This window comes from Hyaena hyaena, unplaced genomic scaffold (genome assembly GCF_003009895.1).
Source record: "Hyaena hyaena isolate Hyena2069 unplaced genomic scaffold, ASM300989v1 scaffold_97, whole genome shotgun sequence".
NCBI lineage: Eukaryota > Metazoa > Chordata > Mammalia > Carnivora > Hyaenidae > Hyaena > Hyaena hyaena.
This window is the reverse complement of record NW_024080728.1, coordinates 1,043,259-1,058,605: the sequence shown is the minus strand read 5'-3', so window position 1 is coordinate 1,058,605 and position 15,347 is coordinate 1,043,259. Positions and strand designations below refer to the sequence as shown.

At 51.2% G+C, this 15,347-nt stretch overlaps 2 protein-coding genes across 47 annotated transcripts in view; both read left to right on the top strand.

Moving 5' to 3' along the window:
* CAMK2G (calcium/calmodulin dependent protein kinase II gamma) overlaps positions 1–6,073 on the top strand; it is a 55,437-nt gene extending 49,364 nt beyond the window's left edge. For 21 of the 45 annotated variants that reach the window (XM_039235159.1, XM_039235155.1, XM_039235138.1 and 18 more), the window contains 4 exons: positions 1,317–1,392; positions 1,753–1,847; positions 3,374–3,618; positions 4,058–6,073. In XM_039235159.1, coding sequence (XP_039091090.1) covers positions 1,317–1,392; positions 1,753–1,847; positions 3,374–3,606 — 404 coding nt within the window. In that variant the 3' untranslated portion in view covers positions 3,607–3,618; positions 4,058–6,073. Of the gene's footprint in view, positions 1–1,316; positions 1,393–1,752; positions 3,171–3,373; positions 3,619–4,057 lie in introns of those variants that run through there. The other 24 variants (XM_039235127.1, XM_039235141.1, XM_039235152.1 and 21 more) reach the window with 4 other exon arrangements.
* Positions 6,074–7,650: 1,577 nt separating this feature from the next.
* On the top strand, positions 7,651–15,116 carry NDST2 (N-deacetylase and N-sulfotransferase 2). 2 transcript variants are annotated; one of them, XM_039235188.1, is made up of 16 exons: positions 7,654–7,709; positions 8,469–8,675; positions 9,197–9,238; positions 9,322–10,663; positions 10,858–10,945; positions 11,260–11,414; positions 11,600–11,785; positions 12,070–12,198; positions 12,330–12,512; positions 12,605–12,701; positions 13,084–13,207; positions 13,346–13,520; positions 13,723–13,893; positions 14,001–14,110; positions 14,282–14,384; positions 14,482–15,116. In XM_039235188.1, the coding sequence occupies exons 4-16, from the start codon at positions 9,659–9,661 to the stop codon at positions 14,605–14,607; spliced, it is 2,652 nt and encodes an 883-aa protein (XP_039091119.1). In that variant the 5' UTR covers positions 7,654–7,709; positions 8,469–8,675; positions 9,197–9,238; positions 9,322–9,658; the 3' UTR covers positions 14,608–15,116. The 2 variants fall into 2 exon arrangements, with proteins under 2 accessions (XP_039091120.1, XP_039091119.1); XM_039235189.1 differs by lacking the exon at positions 8,469–8,675 and having other exon boundaries at positions 7,651–7,709.
* Positions 15,117–15,347: the final 231 nt, after the last annotated feature.

Below are 15,347 nucleotides of genomic sequence, written 5' to 3'. Positions count from 1 at the left end.
CAAATGGGTTTGGTGGGGTTGGAGAGGGGGTGTGTATGAGATAGAGAGAGAAAGAGAGAGAGAGTGTGTGTGTGTGTGTGTGTGTGCGCGCGCGCGTGTGTGTACACATACCTGCTTGCCTCTAGAAAGTGGATACAGCTCTTTTGTTCCCCTAACATGCTGCTTACTCACCTGGAGCTGCATCCGTGACAGTCCTGGTGGCTCTGGGGCCACCACCTGGCTGTATCCTTGGTTGCACTGCCCTCTCCTGGCTGTGCCCCTTGGCTGTGCTGTTCTAATGCTCGCATTTGTCTTGCAGCCTCTCGCTCCTGTGAGGAAATGCTTGTGGCCTGGGCCAGCCCGGGGCTCCGGTCAGGGTTGGCCTGAGCTCAGCCTGAGCCCTCTCTTAACCCTGGTGGTGCCCTCTGCTGATAGTGGCGCTCCCTGTCAGTGAGCTGCCTGTGAGTGCAGGATGCCACCAAAAGCCCCTTGGCTTTGGATAGGGTGGGGGTAGGGGGCTTTTTGGGCACCAGTTCTGCCTGCTGTCATTCTGAACCCTGTCTCGGTTTTCCTGAGGCATGCATCCTGGCATGAGAGCTGGTATGAGATTTAGAGCTTTTCCAAGTCTCATCCAGGGTAAATGGAGCCATCTCTCAAGTGAGAAGCTCTGTTTAAAAAGGAGTGTTTATAGTTCCAAGATCCTTTATCCCAGAAAAGCCCTGTGGAGGAGATGAGCAGGGTAAAGAGAATTAAGCATCTGTCCCAGGGCTCTGTTCATCCTTCTGGAGCCCTCATCTTTGGCTAGGTTCTGCTCTCAGGCTGGCTGTTGCCCAGGGCTAGGTTCTGGACCACTGAGTGAGGGCTGGGGTGGTGTGGTAGTGGTGGTGGTGATTGAGACCTGACTGAGCCCCTTCAGGTGAGAGAAGTAAGTGGGTGGTGGAAACAGCCATATTGGGAGATGCTTCTTAGAGAGGCTGAACGTGCTGGGGATGGGGTACAGACTCTGGGCAGAGTATTCATGATGGCCAGTCTCCTCAGCTGTAAAAGACGAAGTGTTTTCTGCATCCCGGTTGTTGATGGAGAGGGAGACAAAGGCCCGGGAGCTGTAACTAGTGGGTGGGCTTCAGGAGGAGGGGGGCATTAGCTCTACAGACAACAGAGAAGGAATGAAGAGAAAAGTGGGCTCACTATTCCTGCAGAGTGCCTTAAAGACAGAGAAGAGGGATGTCTTTGTCACAGAGATTACAGGGGATTCTCTGAAGGATTGGGGAGGGTTCTCTGTCACTTGGGAGCTCCTCAGTTCTGTGCAGGTAAATTGCTGGATTTTTTCCCCACAGTGCGAAAACAGGAGATCATTAAGATTACAGAACAACTGATCGAGGCCATCAACAATGGGGACTTTGAAGCCTACACGTGAGTAGAGACCCATTTCCTTGAGACCCAAGTCAACTCCCGAGGCCTTCCCTCTTTCCCCAAATCAGCTTGGACCCTGGGAAAAGGGAAGCCTGGGCCTTGGGCACAATGCCTGAATTAAATACCAGGCCCTTGGGCTGGAATCCCTCCCAGGTAGATACCCTATGACAATACCCCGCCTCCTCATTCCCCATCCCCGCCCTGGTGTCTTGGTGGCGGGCTGAGAGGGCAAGACTCTAAGATCTTAGCCATCTTGTCAGGCCCAGCCCATAGCTAACTTGCTACAGGACAGACATCATTGACAAGGAAGAAAAACAAGTAATCCCATAGGAGACTGACAGGCTACTTTTTTTTCTGCAGGAAGATTTGTGATCCAGGCCTCACTTCCTTTGAGCCTGAGGCCCTTGGTAACCTCGTGGAGGGGATGGATTTCCATAAGTTTTACTTTGAGAATCGTGAGTGGGTTCGTGCTGCTGATATACTCCTGCCTGCCCCTTTACCCCCTTTGCCTCTGTCCTTGCTCACCTCCTTTTCCCAGTTGCCCGCTTTTCCCTTATTTGACCTGCTTGGCTGCACTCTGTTCTATGTGTTTGCCTCCTTGTGCCCTGAGGATGGTCTTAAACTGACAGCTTTGAAGGACTTGCTCCAGAGCCCCACGTGCCCCTTCATTCTGCAGCTGCTTTGTGGCACAATCATGGTCATGATTTCTGTAAGCCTCACCTCCTTCCACGATGACCAGAAACCACTGGGATTAGGTTGAGATGATGTCAGCAAGTAGTAATAAAGCTCTGTATTTATAGGTTTCACAGTAGAGGAAATTAAAACCAGGATAAGAATGTACAAGCAACTAGCAGAGCACTGTGGGTGATTTGTGAGATCGGAAGTTGTGGCTAGGGTCCTCTTGATTATGGAGGGAAGCAGTCCTGAGTGGGGAGCTGTACACTCTGGACTCTGGACGGTTCGTGGAAGTCCCAGGGAATAAGAAGATGAATCACCACCTCCTCCTGTCTTTCTCTCCACTTTCTAGCACCCTCCTCCTCCCTATTTTTTTTTCTTTTCTTTCCCGTTTTATCCTGGGCCTTCCCCCGTCTTGCACTGAGTTGTTTTTGGTGGGTTTTTTGTCACTGTTTTTCCTACTAACTACCATCCTCTCTCCATGTCTTGGCTGCAAATGTAAGCCCTTGAATATCTAAGTAATTCTATTAGCCAGGAGCAGTTCCAGAGTTTATAGAACTGGAAGGGTTCTATAGAAGCCTAGAAGCCCTTCTAGAAGGGCTAGGCAGAGTCTCAGGTAGATCCTGTCTAACATTTGAAATGAATTAAAATGTGAATCTCATTAAAAGCAACGCAGTTCACAGTGTTCGCTGATAATGGCAATCCAACTTCTTTTGGCCTTCCTGCAGCAGAATCTGGGAACCCTAGGAAAATCCTGAGCTTGGTGCTTTGGTGATTCTGTTTTAACTTTGGACATTTTTTTTTCCAAAATACAAATCAATTTTGAAATCTTAAGCTCTTGATTTTGCTCTGCAGCCCGTTAAGGTCAAGCCAACCCTTATGAAATCTAAACATCGGCCTGGAACAATGGAAAGATCGTAGGCTTTAGTTAAGAGTCAGATGGTCCTGAGTTCAAATGTTGTGTGATTCGGGAAAATACTTAACCTCCTTGAGCCTGTTTCATTATCTCATAATAAAGAAAATAATATTGACCAAGAAATAATAGCTTATGTATGTAAAACCCCCAGTGCAATGTCCGATTAAAGCAGTAGTTGCTATTATCATTGTTCTCCACCTCTTTCTTCCATTTGGATAACTGAGACTAATGTAATGGGGTTTCCTGGCCTCTGGTGTATGGGGGACTTAGTGACTCCCAGAATGGTTGCTGGAGAAGAGGGTGAGACCTGGAAGTGCAGGCTGGGAGGAAATTGTCAGTGCCCAGGCCTGATGCCCTCCTACCTACTGCACTCTGCCTTGCCCCCTGCAGTTCTATCCAAGAACAGCAAGCCCATCCACACCACCATCCTGAACCCGCACGTCCACGTGATTGGGGAGGACGCAGCTTGCATCGCCTACATCCGCCTCACCCAGTACATCGATGGGCAGGGTCGGCCTCGCACCAGCCAGTCGGAGGAGACCCGAGTCTGGCACCGCCGGGATGGCAAGTGGCTCAATGTCCACTATCACTGCTCAGGAGCCCCTGCTGCACCGCTGCAGTGAGCTCAGCCACAGGTGCACCTGGTGGGGGGGTGAGGAGGGGGACAGATGGGATCAGAGGAGGAAGAGGAGGTTGAGAAGTGGCACTAGGGAAAGAGATATGGACCATCCCAGAGGAGTGGCAAAGGCTGTCAGACAGACTTGTGTCTGGCGCCAGGACTCCTGGGTGACTTTGGACAGGTTACTTCCCTACCCTAAGCCTCAGTTTCCTTAGCTGTCAAAAAAGAGAAAGAGTGGTACCTACTTCATTGAGTTGTGAGTTTTAAATAAGATACACAGAAGTAAAGCATTTGCTCAGCAAATGTGAAGAATGTTCTATTTAAATGCTAGCTTCTCCCCCATTCTCCACCTTCTCGGGCAGACTTGGCCACATGACTAGTGTGTTTAAGTCCCTGGAACTCATCTGTGTGCTTATTGTCCTTTGTTCTGTTACCACGTCTGTCCTCTTTGACAGGGACATTAGGAGATCCCAGCCGGAGGTCAAACCTTCGCAGCCAGTGGCTCTGGAGGGCCTGAGTGACAGCGGCAGTCCTGTTCGTTTGAGGTTTAAAACAATTAAATTACAAAGCGGCAGCAGCCAATGCACGCCCCTGCATGCAGCCCTCCCGCCCGCCCTTCGTGTCTGTCTCTGCTGTACCGAGGTGTTTTTTACATTTAAGAAAAAAAAAGAAAAAAAGATTGTTTTAAAAAAATGGAATCCATACCATGATGCGTTTTAAAACCACCGATAGCCCTTGGGCTGGCAAGAAGGCAGGAGTTTGTGTGACACCCGTCCTGGCATGAGCAGCTGGCTCACCCACCAGCCCTGAAGAGGTGAGCTCGGCCTCTGGCCTCCGTGGACTGAGGGGACCAGGCAAGAACTCTGACAGAGCTTTGGGGGCTGTGATGTGATTGCAGCCCCTGAGGTGGCCTGCCTGCCCCAGGTCTAGGAATGGACTTCTTCTGAACTTGCATAGCGCCTAGAATGAGGCTGATGAGAACATCGTGGCCATCAGACCTACTTGGGAGAGAACGCAGAGCTCCCAGCCTGCTGTGGAGGCAGCTGAGAAGCAGTGGCCTCGGGACTGAGGGCCTGGACATTGCTGTACTGTTCCATTTAGTGTAGAAGGGAAGAGAATTGGTGCTGCAGAAGTGTGTCCGCTACAAAGCTGATGAGAAACCTCGTGTTAGTCTGACATGTACTCACTTACTCATCCATTTCTATAGGATGCACAATGCACGTGGGCCCTGATACTGAGGCCCAACACCTGCAGCTGGGAAGGGGGAGGGGTTGCTGCTTTGCTTTGTGTTTGTTTTCTTATAACTTAGCAAGGAGAGAGCCAGGCCCTGTTCAGGGCTCCCCTTGCTGCCTTGGCAGTTCTGTTTCTGTGCTGATTTGGACCATCTTTGTCTTGACTTTTCATAGTGGTGGTCCCTGTGCTGACCCTCATCTGGGCCTGGGCCCTCTGCCAAGTGCCCCTGTGGGATGGGAGGAGTGAGGCAGCAGGATTGAGTTGATGGTTGTTTCTATGCATTCAGGCTGCCCTCAGGACTGCCTCCCTTCTTACTCTTCCCTTGCTGCACGTCCATCTCTTTACCTGTCTTTGAGATTGACCTGACTGCTCTGGCAAGAAGAGGTGTTCTCTTTAAAGAGGCCTCTCTACAGACCAACTGAAGTATATGACTTACTGCTGGACAATCTGCATGGGCATCACCCCCCCTCACCTGCATGTACCCAAAAGAGGTGTCCAGAGCCAAGGTTCCTACATTCATTGTCCCTCTCTGTGCTCAAGGAGTTCCATTCCAGGAAGAAAAGATCTATACCCTAAGCAGATAGCAGAGAAGATAATGGAGGAGCAATTGGTCATGGCCTTGGTTTCCCCCAGAACAACTATGCAGACTTACCTGCACAAATATCTGCACTATTGGGGGAAAGGTGGGTAAACCCCAGCTTCCTGAACTATCTTCAGGAGGCAGAGGAGCTGGGAGAAGAGGCAAAGCTACAGGTTTACCTTAGAGCCAGCTGAGAAAAGAGCAAACTCACAGGTGCTGGTGCTTGGGTTTAGCCAGGCTCCTCTGAGCACCTCATGCATGCCTCAGCCCCTGGGCCCCAGCCCTTTCTTGCCCTGCAGCCTGCAGTACCAGCACGCAGACGCCTTCACCACAGGGTTTGGTTTTGCTGGCTTGAAGACAAATGGTCTTAGAGTTCATTAAGACCCATAGCTTCATATGGCTGCTCCAGCCCCACTTCTTAGCATTCTTATTCCTCTTCTGGGGCTAATGTCAGCATCTATAGACAATAGACTATTAAAAAAAAAAATCACCTTTTAAACAGGAAATGGAAGGCATTTGATGCAGAATTTTTGCATGATGACATAGAAATAATTTAAAAATAGTTAGTGTTTGTTCTGAATGTTGGTAGACCCTTCATAGCTTTGTTACAATGAAACCTTGAACTGAAGATATTTAATAAAATAACCTTTAAACAGTCCATTGTGTTACTGCTGTTGGAAGCTTATGGCCAAAGGCTGATTTGAGCAGTCTGGGTTACAAGGCTTCAGAGGGGGAGATATAGCTTCCCCCACACCTTGGGGCCCACTTTAAAATAAAACTTCCTCATAAACTCATCAGCCTGAGACTCAGGCCCACCGGGCTGCTGAGGCGAGTTGGGGGTGGGAAGAAAAGATAGCGGACCCTTAGCTGGCGGGCCAGGGGTCTCACCCCGCCCCCGGGCCCCGCCCGCCTCACGGGCTGCCCCGCCCCCCTCGCCCCTCAGTGGCCCGACTCGGCTCCCCCTCCGCAGGGCTGAGTGGACGAGCCCGAACCCTGAGCCCGCCCCCGCCCCGGGAGCCGCGACGCCCGACGCTCACCAGACTGTGCCACCGGGCGGGGAGGAGGGGGTGCGCCTCTGCGGGCCGGGCGCGCAGCCCGCCGTCTTGGAGGCCAAGGCTCGACCGAGAGCTACGGAGGACTGTTCGGCTGCCCGGCACCTCGGCGGTGCAGCTGCCAGGCCCGGAGTCTGCGGGGACCTGAGGGGCGCCACGAGCGGCAGCCAGCCGCCTCCCCCCGCCCCGGGTGGGAGCGGTGGTTGGGCCCGGCTGCGGCAGAGCGTTCTCTCGGAGATGGCGGAGCTGCCGCGACGCGGCCCGAGGCCCCGAGAGCTGGGAAGCCGGGAAGCCCCGGGACGCGGCGGAGCCCGGGGACAGCGGAGACGCCGCCTAGTCCGCCGGGTGAGCCGCCCTTGAGGGTAACCACCCCCCACTCAGAGGGTGGCCCCCACCCACGGTCGCCCGCAGTCCCTCCCCTCACAGACTTCCCCCTCAGTGTTGCCACCATAACCACCCGCGGGGTTGTCCCGGACGGCCCTCAGTGCGGCCCAGCGCTCCCCTCTCTTGAGTCCCCTCCACTAGCCTCCCTGGTAGTTGCCTCATTTCCCTCAGTACGGGGCTCCTCCTTCCCTCGGGAGCCCAATGCCTGCCTCGATGTCACCCCAAGCTCTCCTCGGCTTGTCCCTTGCCCAGTCCCCATCTGGAACTCCCTTCATATCCACCTGTGACCCCATGTCCCCCTCAGCAGGGGCCGTCCACCCGTGACCCCTGCTATGACAGCCCAGCATTCCCGCGCCTCTCGCTTCTCGGTACCCCCTCCTCCTGCGGCATCTGCACCACTCGTCTCCCCGCCTTCCCCGGTTCCTCTCACCAGTGCTGTCGCCCCGCCCAGGCCTGGGTGACCCCTTTGGTTTCTACCTCAGAAACTTCCCGCTGCTGCTCACATGTACACCAACCCCTTCCCCGCGTTCCCACTTGGGGATCTGTCTTCCCATCCTACGCTCGACCCCAGTAGCTTTCTCAGCACCCCTTCCCTAAATATTGCTGCTTGTTCTAGGTGTGAAGCCAACATGCAGTGGTTAAGAGCACGGGCTGTGGAGCTTGACAGGCCTGACTTTCAATCCCAGTTCCTCCACTGACTGAGCTGTGTGACCCTGGCAAGTTAACTAAGCTTCTCTGGACCTCAAATTACTCACATGTAAAATGGGGATAATAATAGTGTCTGCCTCTTACCTGCCTTCCAGGGCTGATGTGAGCATTAAATATATGGAAAGCTCTTGGAAGAATGTCTAACAAAGAGTAAGCTCTCACTATTTACTATTATTCTTAACAATAATGGGGGAGATACCCTGAGTGTCCACTTTGCCTTAGTGATGGCTTCTCACTACTGTGTTTTCCCTAAAGAGTTTCCTTTAATTCTTAGGATTTGCCCCTTCCCCTCACCATTTCAGTCCTCTCCCAGCTTTCTTTTCATGTCAATTAATGTTACCCAGGCCAAAGCTCTCTCTCAATTCTGAGGAACCCTGTGTCTACCTACCTAATCTCACCCCTGAGATGTGTATGCCTGGGAGTGGGTAGCATTGAGGGATTGCTAGTCATTGGTCGTACTAGGAATGGCTAAGCTGGAGAGAACAACAATAAAGCTTCTAGAAGCAGTCTATATATTTAAGAAAACAGTCTCCAAAATTCGGTCTCCCTGAAACTGTTTTCTTTTTTCTTTTTCTTTTTTTTTTTAATATTTTTATTTATTTCTAGGAGAGAGGGGGGGGGCAGCGTGAGCAGGGGAGGGTCAGAGAGAGAGGGAGTCACAGACTGAAACAGGCTCCAGGCTCTGAGCTGGCAGTCAGCACAGAGCCCGACACAGGGCTCGAACCCACGAACCGCGAGATCATGACCTAAGCGAAAGTCGGACGCTTAACCGACTAAGCCATCCAGGCGCCCCTCCCTGAAACTGTTTTCTGATCACACTGCCCTTACCGTTTTCTTATTGGTTGGATACGACTTAAGCTCCTGTTGCTCTCATCCAGCCCCACTAAATTGGCCCTTTTTTTGTAACAGGATTCAATCCCTAATGCCTCCACAGGCTAGCTCAGGACCTTTCTGAGCTGTTCAGTGATGACGATATAGTATCACCTAGGCTAAGTTAAGGAGAACTGAAGTGATAGGAAGAGAGACTCTGGACTCAGCCCTCTGGCTTCTCTCAGGCCCCAGTGATGTGGCCTGCCGTGGGGCTACATTTTTATCACCTCTCTGACACTTGTGCAGGTGAGATGAAGGACAGAGGATGAATAATTTTTCACAAGTAATGGAAAAGAGAGTTTCTGGGTTTGGAAGTGAATTGAATGATTAGGTAACACCATTTCTCTTACCTTTTGAATTCCCCCCACCATAGTGTTCTCCTGACTACAAGTTCGTTAGTACTTTTAGCTTGTGATGTGGGGTTTGATTGATGAGAAAGATTAAAAGACTCATGAGTTTCCTCTTATCTGATATTTCGTTGGAGCATGGGACTTGTGGGGCTTTCCGTCCCTTCCTCACAGGATGACCAGAGCTCCGGCTGGCTGGCCAACTGCTCAGTCACGGGCTGGGAACTTCTTCCAGAACACGTTCATTTTCAGCCTACTGGGCTGTTTGGTCTCCTTTTGATGGGAGATTTGTTCCCTTCCAGCCTTTGAATATACTGCTCTAGCTCTGAGCTTAGCTCAGGAAGGAGAATTTATATTTTAGGAAAGGGAACAAGCTATGAAGTGAAGGTATGAGACTCAGATTGTGTTGTTCTTCTACAGGAGCTTTTTTTTTTGGAGAACAAATCATCCTGTGAGCAGGAGGTAAGAGAGATGGGTGAAGGGGGAACGGGTTAATGGCACACTTTCAGGTGGAGAAGTAACCCATTGATTTTTCTGTGTTACAGATAGTGAGGGCAGGGATTATGAACTTTGTTGACCTCTAATGTGAGGAGCTCAGCAGGACCAAGAGTGGAGCCTGGCTAGATTTGCATCCTGAAGCCATGGGCCAGGGGGCCATGGTGACTTGAGACCAATGGACTCTGTCCAGTTGCCCCTTGTTGCCCCTTCTATCTCCCCTACCCTAATGTAAGGGGACTTGGCTCTACCTTTTCAGAGAACGGACCCTGAGGAAATAATTTTCCCTTATTTTCCTATCCTGCCCTCCTAAGAGAGCCCCAGCCTATAAAACTCCTACCTCCCATCCCCTGAGGTAGAACCCATCCCTGCCTTCCCTTCCCCGCCATGCTCAAGCTGTGGAAGGTGGTACGCCCAGCTCGGCAGCTGGAACTGCACCGCCTCATACTGCTGCTGATCGCTTTCAGTCTGGGCTCCATGGGCTTCCTGGCTTACTACGTATCCACCAGCCCCAAGGCCAAGGAACCCTTGCCCCTGCCCTTGGGAGACTGCAGCAGTGGTGGGGCAGCTGGCCCTGGCCCTGTACGTCCTCCAGTCCCACCACGGCCCCCAAGGCCACCAGAGACAGCTCGAACTGAACCTGTGGTCCTTGTGTTTGTGGAGAGTGCATACTCACAGCTGGGGCAGGAGATTGTGGCCATCCTGGAGTCTAGTCGTTTTCGTTACAGCACTGAGCTAGCACCCGGCCGAGGGGACATGCCCACGCTGACTGATCATACTCGTGGCCGCTATGTCTTGGTCATTTATGAAAACCTGCTCAAGTATGTCAACCTGGATGCCTGGAGTCGGGAACTGTTAGACCGGTACTGTGTGGAGTATGGTGTGGGCATCATTGGCTTTTTTCGAGCCCATGAACATAGCCTACTGAGTGCCCAGCTCAAGGGCTTTCCCCTTTTCCTGCACTCAAACTTGGGGCTCCGGGACTACCAGGTGAATCCTTCTGCCCCCTTACTGCATCTCACACGCCCCAGCCGCCTGGAACCTGGGCCCCTGCCTGGTGATGACTGGACCATCTTCCATTCCAATCATAGCACATATGAACCAGTGCTTCTTGCCAGCCTTCGGCCAGCTGAGTCCCCTGTGCCAGGACCAGTGCCTCGCCGGACCCGGCTTCCCACTGTCATACAGGACCTGGGGCTTCATGATGGCATCCAGAGGGTGCTCTTTGGCCATGGCCTTTCATTCTGGCTCCACAAACTTGTTTTTGTTGATGCTGTTGCATACCTCACTGGCAAGCGCCTCTGCCTAGACCTTGACCGCTACATCTTGGTAGATATTGATGACATCTTTGTGGGCAAAGAAGGTACCCGCATGAAGGTGGCTGATGTCGAGGTCAGTCTTTTTCCTGACTCAAATTTCTTTCCTTAGAAGCTGTTTGTTTCGAGCTCTATCCTATCAGACTCCCTGGATTCTGAGTTTGTCATAGGTATACTCCCTGCCCTTTTCAGGCAGGAAGAACATTACTTTTCATTTTTCTCCTGCTCAGTCTGCTCTCATGATTTCTTGGGTCCTGCTACTCTTCCCAGGCTCTGTTGACCACCCAGAACAAACTCAGGACCTTAGTCCCCAACTTCACTTTCAACTTGGGCTTCTCGGGCAAGTTCTATCATACTGGTGAGTGTATTCTCCTGCTTCTTCAGCATATCGGTTTTAGTTTGAACTGTCCCTTCACTGTTCATCTCCCTGGGCAGGCAAGTTGGAGAAAAGGGGCAGGGTTTGGGGTCAAAATAAGGTGAGGAGCTAGCAGCGGATATGAATTTAGGTTAGTATGGGTGGCTGCAAGGCAAGTCAGCGGTGGGGCAAATAGTCTTCGGTGGGCAGAGGTCAGCAATCTTGTCCCAAGAATGGAAGGTGATCAGTGTTATTACAGAACAGAGGAGGGCACAGGGCCTGACTGGCTGTGGTCAGTGGTCAGTGTGTGGTCATAGGGACAGAGGAGGAGGATGCAGGGGACGACATGCTGCTGAAGCACCGCAAAGAGTTCTGGTGGTTCCCCCACATGTGGAGCCACATGCAGCCACACCTGTTCCACAATCGCTCCGTGCTGGCTGACCAGATGAGGCTCAACAAACAGTTTGCTCTGGTGAGACCCTTGGATCTGTTCCCCATACTTTTCCCCAGAGATAATGCTTCCTTTTCAACCTTCCCCTAATGGGGTGCCCTTTCCCTACCCTGTCCATTTTTCTTTCTGTGGAGGTATCCCCGCCCTCTTTACCCTCTACTCCCTGAACCTCGCCAGGTCCTGGTGAGAGTCTATGCCATTCCCAGGAGCATGGGATTCCCACGGATCTGGGGTATGCTGTGGCCCCCCACCACTCGGGTGTATACCCCATCCACACGCAGCTCTATGAGGCCTGGAAATCTGTGTGGGGCATCCAGGTGACCAGCACTGAGGAGTATCCCCATCTCCGCCCTGCCCGCTACCGCCGTGGCTTCATTCACAATGGCATTATGGTGAGGGACCCCTAATACAAACCTGAACCAAACTCCTACATTTAGACAGCCATCAATCTGCACTGACCTGTGCCCTGTCAGCTGCCATTCCAAGTTCACATAATAGGGGGTAGAGGGGTAAAAAGTCATAATGCATATAAGACTTAATACCAGTAAGAGTTTTACTGGTATAACTCAGTCCTCTACAAACCAAGAGAATCCTAATGCCTTAGGACTTTTGTCCCTTACTTACTTTTCATTCTGCCTTTCAAATCTCGTGATGGTTTTTTTTTTTCTTCTTCTAGGTACTGCCACGGCAAACATGTGGACTCTTCACTCACACAATCTTCTATAATGAATATCCTGGAGGCTCTCGTGAACTAGACCGGAGCATTCGAGGTGGAGAGCTCTTTCTGACAGTTCTGCTTAATCCGGTAAGGTGCTGAGAGGAAGGGTTAGAAGATTGGAGAGCCAAAGTGTATGTAGGCTGGGACCTTTGCTCACCAAGCCTGATTCTGAGGTGGGGTAGGCTCTCCAATCCTGACACGTAGGCACCCCCTTACAGATCAGCATTTTTATGACCCATCTGTCCAATTATGGAAATGATCGGCTGGGCCTGTATACCTTTGAGAGCCTGGTGCGTTTCCTCCAGTGCTGGACTCGGCTGCGCCTACAGACCCTTCCTCCTGTCCCTCTTGCACGAAAGTACTTTGAACTGTTCCCTCAAGAGCGAAGCCCCCTTTGGCAGGTATGGGTGGAGCTCAGGCTGACTAGAGACATGATGGGGGTGGAGAGGGTTGAAGAAAAGATGAGACATCTGATTCTTGGCCTCCCCTTCAGAATCCCTGTGATGACAAGAGGCACAAAGATATCTGGTCCAAGGAGAAAACCTGTGATCGGTTACCCAAGTTTTTGATTGTGGGACCCCAGAAGACAGGTGAATCATCCCTAGCCAACTTCTCTTGCCCTGCCTTAAGCCCAAAGGATTCTTTGGCCAAGGGATTCCTTTCTCATACCCATTCCTCCTTAATCCAGTCTCTTGAGACAGTGATTCTTAATCCTGGTGGTGCATCAGAATCATCTGTGGATTTTTCTTTTCTTTCTTTTTTTTTTAAAGATCCACAGGTGATTATGATGCAGTTAAGGCAGAGAACTACTATTTTAACCCTTTCCTGGGGCTCACTGTCTTTCCTTCTCTCACTGTAGTTTGTCCTAAGGGGATATTACTACTCAGAGTGGTTATTTTCTCACCTCCTTAAAGTTCTTATTGTTGATCTGGCTTTTTTCCCACAATAGCTTGGACCTTCTCTCCCATTTAGGGACCACAGCTATTCACTTCTTCCTGAGCCTACACCCAGCTGTGACTAGCAGCTTCCCTAGCCCCAGCACCTTTGAGGAGATTCAGTTCTTCAACGGCCCTAATTACCACAAGGGCATTGATTGGTGAGACTGGGACCCATTGTAATGCTTCTCAGAGGAACATTCCCTTCCCCCCAAATCCTCATTCCAGTTTCCACTAGCACAGGTATCTGGCCCCTTCACACTGCAAATTCTTTGCCTCTCCTCTGTGCTACTTCATAGGTACATGGACTTCTTCCCTGTCCCTTCCAATGCCAGCACTGACTTTCTCTTTGAAAAAAGTGCCACCTACTTTGACTCAGAGGTTGTACCACGTCGGGGGGCTGCCCTTCTGCCACGAGCGAAGATCATCACTGTGCTCACCAACCCTGCTGATAGGGCCTACTCCTGGTATCAGGTGAGCCATGAAGCTAGGGATACATTAGGGCTTAAGTGAGGGAGGTGGTGACTGCTAGAGAGACAGAAAGGAAGAGGGTAGGGAAACTAAGTTAGTCGCTTTGGTGAGGGGTTCCTATGCTGTGTATTCTCCAGACCAATAGTAAGGCAGAATAATTCTGTCAAATCACCCATCCTTTCCCTTCCTGTTTCTTGTCCTTCAGCACCAGCGAGCACATGGAGACCCAGCTGCTCTGAATTATACCTTCTACCAGGTGATTTCAGCCTCCTCTCAGGCCCCTCTGGCACTTCGCTCCCTGCAAAACCGCTGTCTTGCCCCTGGCTACTATTCCACCCATCTGCAGCGCTGGCTGACTTACTATCCCTCTGGACAGGTACATTCCCCACGATAGCCCTTGTTAGGATTCCCCTTCCCCTCCTCTTCCCTTCAGCCCAGAGGCTTCTAAGGAATACAGAAGGAACCACATCTCTGTCCCTTTAGTTGCTGATTGTGGATGGGCAAGAGCTACGTACCAACCCAGCTGCCTCAATGGAGAGCATCCAGAAGTTCCTGGGTATCACACCCTTTCTGAACTACACACGGACCCTCAGGTGGGAGAGCATGACCCAGGGGAGGAGGAATCTGGGGGAAATGGGGAAGCAGGTTGACCATGTCTGTTTGGAAGAGACATGTGTCCCTGTGAGCTGGGAGAGGTAATATACATTTACGGGGCTTGAATTTCCTTTCTCCCTACCAATTGATTCCCTCTTGCTGTTGAGCAGGTTTGATGAAGATAAGGGATTCTGGTGCCAGGGACTTGAAGGTGGGAAGACTCGCTGTCTAGGCAAGAGCAAAGGCCGGAAGTATCCAGATATGGACACCGAGGTGAGTAAAGCCTCAGACAAGGTATCCCTCTCTACCTCTGAGATCTCATCCTGTGTCCCACTTCTTACTGTTTCTGCCTCCATTTTTCTCCTGTCAGTCCCGCCTTTTTCTTACGGATTTTTTCCGGAACCACAATTTGGATCTGTCGAAGCTGCTAAGCCGGCTTGGACAGCCAGTGCCCTCATGGCTTCGGGAAGAACTGCAACATTCCAGTCTGGGCTGATGTCCGGGCCTCCCATACCAGCAAAAGCCCCCTGCTCCCCTAAAGGGCAAGCCCAGAGCAGGGCCCACAAGGGGTATTAGAGTGGCCCAGCTCCTGCCCCTTCTACCTCAGTGGCCCCCAGGCCTGGGATGGCTGAGAAGGAAAGGGCAGTCCTTTCCCATAGCTCTGGGGTCTTATAAAGGGGCTTCCCTTAATACCCCACATCATGGTACTAGGCACCTTTGACCCATGGTTTTCGAAGGTGGGTGGGAATGAAAGGGTCCAGGCAGGGTGTAGAGGAACTTCTTAATCCAATGAATTCCCTCTTCATTATCAGCAGTATATCTATCTATACCTGGCTATGGGAGGGACCCCCCCCCCTACTGTGGGATCAATGGGATCTACCTGTGGCCTGGCCTCCCTAATGTCATTCACATTGAATGGGGATGAGGCTGGACAGTGGCTCATAGAGCTGAGTATGAGCCCTAGCTGTGGGCTAGAAATGTCCTTAATAAACATCCTTATTTTTCTGTTTTGTTTGCCTCACTGGAGTGGGAGAACTTAGAATAAAGGAAGTATCAGTCTTTTCCCCCACCCCGGTTCAAAGTTCATCTGCACATGGAGTGAAAGAAGGCAAAAAAAAAAAAATAAAAAAAAAAAAAAAAAAAAAAAAAAGAAGGCAAAGGCCCAGGCAGACTAGAGTAAAAAAGGAGTTTATATATTTATAAATGCCAAANGAAATGTCCTTAATAAACATCCTT

Excerpts from the sequence above, each read along its gene's own strand:
- NDST2 (XM_039235189.1), top strand. The coding sequence starts at position 9,659 with ATGCTCAAGCTGTGGAAGGTGGTACGCCCAGCTCGGCAGCTGGAACTG. Across the intron at positions 10,946-11,259 it reads GGGCAAGTTCTATCATACTG|GGACAGAGGAGGAGGATGCA; the intron begins GTGAGTGTATTC and ends GTGTGGTCATAG. Across the intron at positions 14,111-14,281 it reads AACTACACACGGACCCTCAG|GTTTGATGAAGATAAGGGAT; the intron begins GTGGGAGAGCAT and ends GCTGTTGAGCAG.